The 6,170-nt window shown below is 52.7% G+C and overlaps 1 protein-coding gene across 1 annotated transcript in view; it reads left to right on the top strand.

The window, feature by feature from the left end:
* The window catches only part of COL16A1 (collagen, type XVI, alpha 1), a 56,230-nt gene that overhangs the window by 28,180 nt on the left and 21,880 nt on the right, over positions 1-6,170 (top strand). The window contains exons 44-47 of the mRNA XM_010837081.1: positions 3,907-3,960; positions 4,173-4,213; positions 4,354-4,498; positions 4,866-4,947. Coding sequence (XP_010835383.1) covers positions 3,907-3,960; positions 4,173-4,213; positions 4,354-4,498; positions 4,866-4,947 — 322 coding nt within the window. The remainder of the gene's footprint in view (positions 1-3,906; positions 3,961-4,172; positions 4,214-4,353; positions 4,499-4,865; positions 4,948-6,170) is intronic.

The raw sequence follows: 6,170 nt of genomic DNA, 5'->3' as shown, positions 1-6,170 counted from the left end.
TTCAGTGCTTATATCTTTCCTTTTCTCCTTTGCTTTTCACTTCTCTTCTTTTCACAGCTATTTGTAAGGCCTCCCCAGACAGCCATTTTGCTTTTTTGCATTTCTTTTCCACGGGGATGGTCTTGATCCCTGTCTCCTGTACAATGTCACGAACCTCATTCCATAGTTCATCAGGCACTCTATCTATCAGATCTAGGCCCTTAAATCTATTTCTCATTTCCACTGTATAATCATAAGGGATTTGATTTAGGTCATACCTGAATGGTCTAGTGGTTTTCCCTACTTTCTTCAATTTAAGTATGAATTTGGCAAGAAGGAGTTCACGATCTGAGCCACAGTCAGCTCCCAGTCTTATTTTTGCTGACTGTATAGAGCTTCTCCATCTTTGGCTGCAAAGAATATAATCAATCTGATTTTGGTGTTGACCATCTGGTCATGTCCATGTGTAGAGTCTTCTCTTGTGTTGTTGGAAGAGGGTGTTTGCTATGACCAGTGTGTTCTCTTGGCAAAACTCTATTAGTCTTTGCCCTGCTTCATTCTGTACTCCAAGGCCAAATTTGCCTGTTACTCCAGGTGTTTCTTGACTTCCTACTTTTGTATTCCAGTCCCCTATAATGAAAAGGACATCTTTTTTGGATGTTAGTTCTAAAAGGTCTTGTAGGTCTTCATAGAACCGTTCAACTTCAGCTTCTTCAGCATTACTAGTTGGGGCATAGGCTTGGATTACTGTGATATTGAATGGTTCGTCTTGGAAATGAACAGAGATCATTCTGTTGTTTTTGAGATTGCATCCAAGTACTGCATTTTGGACTCTTGTGTTGACCATGATGGCCACTTCATTTCTTCTGAGGGATTCCTGCCCACAGTAGTAGATATAATGGTCATCTGAGTTAAATTCGCCCATTCCAGTCCATTTTAGTTCGCTGATTCCTAGAATGTCAACGTTCACTCTTCCCATCTTCTGTTTGACCACTTCCAATTTGCCTTGATTCATGGACCTAACATTCGAGGTTCCTATGCAATATTGCTCTTTACAGCATCGGACCTTGCTTCTATCACCAGTCACATCCACAACTGGGTATTGTTTTTGCTTTGGCTCCATCCCTTCATTCTTTCTGGAGTTATTTCTCCACTTATCTCCAGTAGCATATTGGGCACCTACTGACCTGGGGAATTCCTCTTTGAGTATCCTATCATTTTGCCTTTTCATACTGTTCATGGGGTTCTCAAGGCAAGAATACTGAAGTGGTTTGCCATTCCCTTCTGCAGTGGACCACATTCTGTCAGACCTCTCCACCATGACCTGTCTGTCTTGGGCAGCCCCACAGGCATGGCTTAGTTTCATTGAGTTAGACAAGGCCGTGGTCCGTGTGATCAGATTGGCTAGTTTCAGTGTGTCTGCCCTCTGATGCCCTCTCGCAACACCTACCGTCTTACTTGGGTTTCCTTACCTTGAACGTGGGGTATATCTTCACGGCTGCTCCAGCAAAGTGCAGCCGCTGCTCCTTATCTTGGATGAGGGGTGTCTCCTCACGGCTGTATAGAACCTTGCCTGATATATAGTAAACACACAGAAGACATTAGCCATCATTATGTCAACTACTGTTACGATTTTACATCCATTCTCTCGCATTCATCTGGGCCTACATCAACCCCAATAGGAGGGCAGTGTTGTCCCCAAGTCACAGCTGAACACACTGAGGCTCTGGAAGGTGAAATATCTTGTCTGAAGTCATCGGCTAGGAATTAGCAGGGCTGGACTGGGGCTTTCCCAAGCAGGGCACTTTCGACTGACCTCCACTGCCCTGCATGGCGGCTCCCCCAGGCTTGCATGCCAGGCCACACATCCCAGAGACCCTAGGAGGCACAGACAGTGGCTTCTGTATGTCTGGCTCCCAGCTCTTGAAAAAGTGAGTCTCACCTGAAAAAGCAAAGGAGAATCGCATGAAAGATTTTTACAAACTATTCCCTCTGCCCTGATGATTTATTATACACCGGCCTCCACCCTGGCCTGAGAATTGGCTCTGGGGACCCCCTTTGCTGATGGGTGCCTCTGTCAAGATTCCAGTTCTCTGTCTCTTTGAAAGCGCAGAATCAGAGCCAACTTTGGGTCCCCCACATGCCAGCCTCACCTTTACCAAGTGTCCAGGCTTCCTGCCGCATGGCCAGGAAACAGGAATCAGTCTGCAGGGGGCTTGCGGTTTGCCAGGAGAAGCATGAGAGTCATTTCAAAGTGACCCATTAACAAGCACACGCTGATGTCATGTGAACCTGGCCAAGACACGCTGGGGGAACGAGGCAGAAAGAATGACTGCCACCAAGTCTGGGCCCAGGCACCAGAGTCCCCGTCTGGCACCAGTGCTGGAGACCAAGCCGAGGCTGCTGCCAGCGGGCACCTGCCCCATGCTAGGCCGGGGCAGGTCCCTGTGCCTGTGGTCTCCTGCAGTCCTTCTAAGGAAGAGAGAACCCAGCAGTAACTCTCTTCAGGCACAGGAACAGACTCAGAGATACACAGCATCCGGACTCCAGTAATGACATCCATTCCTACAGACATTAAGAAATGTGCGGTTCTATAGCTAGTGAACAGTGTGTAGGTAGCTCTTCAGTCTACAGTAGAGCCAAGTGGGAGGTGTGGTGCTGGGAAGGCAGGGCAAGAAACTCACAGCCTCGGGTGTGAACGAACACACAGGCAACGAAGAAGGGAGCAGGGGTGAATGATACTTTAGGGGCATGATTAGAATGAACATGGTCAAGGTGTGTTCCCCACGTCAGGTACTATTCTAAACACTTTACCTTCTTAACTCACTGAAGGCTTGGAATGAGCAGGGCTGGGTGACGGCACGTGGGGTGCAGGAGGGGCCGGGGGAGACTGACTCTAAGTCCGTCTCAGACCTGGTAGAGCCTGGCCTGAAATCAGGTGGGCTGCCAGGGAGGGTGCCAGCTTCTATTGCTGGGCGCTGCGCCTTGAAGGGAGGCCGGCTGTCAGAGTAGACCAAGAAAACCCCGTGGTGGGGAGCAGCGGTGCATTCGTGCAGCACATAGTTGACGCATGCCTCCTCCAGGGCACTGGGGATTTAAAACCGAACACACGCCCAGCTTCCGTGGAGTATTTAACATGCAAATGTGCATCGTGTGTCTGTAAGGGGAACAGAGTCTGGGTGGCAAACACTGAACGTGAGCATTGCAGGTGCCAGGCTCTGCCTTGATCTCCTTTACGCCTCCCTGTAAACTATCCCTGTTTTACAGAAAAGGAAACGGAGGCAGAGATTTTTTTCCCCTCCCAAGCAGCCTGCCAAAAGTTGGGCAGGTGGTCAGTTAGGACCTGCACCTGGATGGGCCTGACTCCCGGCCTCCCCCCTGTGTGCGCATGAGCGTTCTGGGAGATGCTTTTTGAGGAATGATGCTGAAATAGTCGTTAAGAGGGCGGTTGAAGTCAATGGTCCTCAGTCTGCATCTCGCCTCTGTGCCTTGCTCGTCCTGTGACCTTTAGCAAGTTACTTGCCTCTCCGAGTTCTTCGTCTTGTTTTTAAGCTGGAGATAACACCCAACACACTGAAACAATTGTCGTGACTAAATGAGAAAATACAGTGAGAAAATATAGGAAAAGTACTTAGCACAGAAAGAAACCATAGTTATTTACTACACAGAAGACCCTCTGCCCCTAACGTGTAGGGGAAGAACTCTTTTGGACTGTCTTAGTGGGAGGGTCCCCCCTCTGGGCCTACCTCAGCTACCCCTACAAACCATCTGGAGACTTTCGAGCTGAGAAGAGACATCAGCTTTGTGCCAGCCCAGTCTCTCAGCTCTGCAGGATGAAGGGAAGGGGCAGTGAAGGTGAGAATGAATCAGAGGGACCTGCAGGCTAGAGAGAGGTGTCCACTCACCCGTGTCTCTTCTTGGCTGCAGGGGGTGCCTGGGCACAACGGTTTGCCAGGACAGCCCGGGCTAACTGCAGAACTGGTAGGTACTGGCCAGATCTCATTGCCCGCCGCCTCCCCTACTCTTCTCGGGGCTGAGTTTGCCACGCCAGCACCCTTAGCCTCAGTGGGGGTCCCTCTTCCCTCCCTCTTCCCAGGCTGGGAGAAGCCTGGATGCCATGTGGCTTCCCAAGGCTTCACCTGGTGCCCTAAGTCCCCATACCCCTTCTGAGCCCTCGTGTCTGTCTCTTTCAGGGATCCTTGCCCATTGAACAGCACCTCCTGAAGGTAAGAGCGTCAGAGGAAGGGCACGGGAACTGGCAGGGCTTCCCCTAAGGGGATCGTCATAGTCAGCGCTCAGCTGCATGGCACCGCTCACAGAGAGCTGCAGATGGAGCTGTTTGTGGGGACCAGGCATGCCACACATCTGTATAAGGGGGCCTAACATAGTGCTGGCTCAGAACAGACCCCCAAGTCAGTGTTTGCTGAACGAGCGTTTGAAGGAATCCTGCAAAGGCACCCATGTGGCCATGGGTGCTCTTGCCAACTGCACCTGTGAGACCTGCCCACAGCTGCCGCTGGTGAGGTCACACAGGTGGAGCAGGCAGGGGGAAGGTGCACTCTTCCGGCTGCCAGGCAGGGAGGGGCCTGTGAGGGTTATGCGCTATGGTTGACTGGGTGAGGGCCTGGAAGAAGCCTCTGCTGTCCCCTGGTCAATTCAGAAAGAATCCAGGAAGGAGCGGGGTTTGAGAGGCAATTCTAGTGGTGCAAGAATCAGGAGCTGGGGCCTGGTGGGAGAGCTGGCCTGGGCCAGGGCTGTCAGCAGCATTAAGTCCACACCCCAGGGCCATGGTCTGGTCTGACCTCCCACGCTGGGCACCACGGGTGACACAGCCTTTCATTGCTCAATCACCTCTAAAGACCAGATCAGGACTCTTCCTCCTCCAGCTCAGCATCCCTAGGGGTCCCTCCCAGGCCCTGGCCTCCAGAGCCCAGCCCCGTCCTGGTCACCCCCTTCTAGCACTGGCTGGTAAGTGCTCTGGACCTCCCATGAGTCCAGCGGTTCTGGTCAGAACACAGCATGGGGTGCCCCACCCTGCTGTGGACAGCAGTCGTTGTCAGAAGTAGCTTGAGGTTGGGTTAACCTCCTGGCGACAGTTACAGGTTGGATCATGGTGAGGCTGTGGCATTGAACCCCAGCTCTTCCGCCCTAGGCCTCTGGCAAGCCGAGGTTCCCCAAGGTCTGCCCCTGGGCAAGTGATGGTATGACTCCACAGGTAGCATTCAACAGTCTCTGTGTAACATGTCATCTGACAGCTTCGAGATCAAGTGCTCCATGGAGGGCCCCCGACAGGAACCGAGTGTGGTCTGGAGAAGGGGTCCGATGGCGCCCCAGGGGGTGCTGACTCCCACAGGCTCCCACAGCCCAGGGGAAGCCTGAGTCTGTGGACAGAGCACTCGTTACACCCTCAGATCAAACTCCAATTCAGGGTCCCACTTAACTTTAGATAAGTCAGGCTGTCTCTTTCAGCCTTGGCTTTCTCATCTCCAGAGTGCTTGTAAGATGACCCGCCTCATTGCACTGTCTGGGTTGAATGCGATCATGTGCAGAGGCCTGTCACCACGGCTGGTGTCACGAGTGCTGAGTCAATGACAACCATTATCATTGAGCTTCACAGCGAACAGTGGCGATGGAGCGGCAGCTCCTCTAGAGGCCCACGGATGCCTCCCCACCCCACCAGGCTGTGGATAGATGCCCGGCTCCCGAGTCCTCTGAAACTGTAGTCTAGTTTTCACTAGAAGGTTTCATTTTGAAGGGGAGCGAGGACTCATAGCCTCCATCAGACTCTCAGAGAGGTCTGTAACCCCGAGAGGTTAAAGCCTCCAGGAAAGAGGAGGACCTTTCTTGTCACAGGAAGACTTCAGGCCCGCACACTGGGGAGCCCGTGACAGCCGGGACCTGCTGTCCCATCCCCAAGGCTGCGAAGGGCCGGCAGCTGTTTCCTTGGCTCCCATGGGCAGAGGAGCTGCTGTGTGGAGCTGGCCTTTTCAGGCTGAATCCTGGTGGCATGTCCTCACAGTGGGCGCAGGTTGCAAGAACAGCCAGGACAGATGGTCACCCCTCCCCACCAGCAGGCCCCTCCGCCTCCTCCCACACAGCTCTCTGCAAAGTGGCGTTGGCTTGGCCCCACCCGAGCTTCTTCCTGGAGGGAACTCAAAGCCAGTGTTGGGACTGGGTCCCCAGAGGAGGCA

Source organism: Bison bison, unplaced genomic scaffold (assembly GCF_000754665.1).
Source record: "Bison bison bison isolate TAMUID 2011002044 unplaced genomic scaffold, Bison_UMD1.0 scf7180017864068, whole genome shotgun sequence".
Taxonomy (NCBI): domain Eukaryota; kingdom Metazoa; phylum Chordata; class Mammalia; order Artiodactyla; family Bovidae; genus Bison; species Bison bison.
This window is presented reverse-complemented; position numbering and strand designations above follow the sequence as displayed.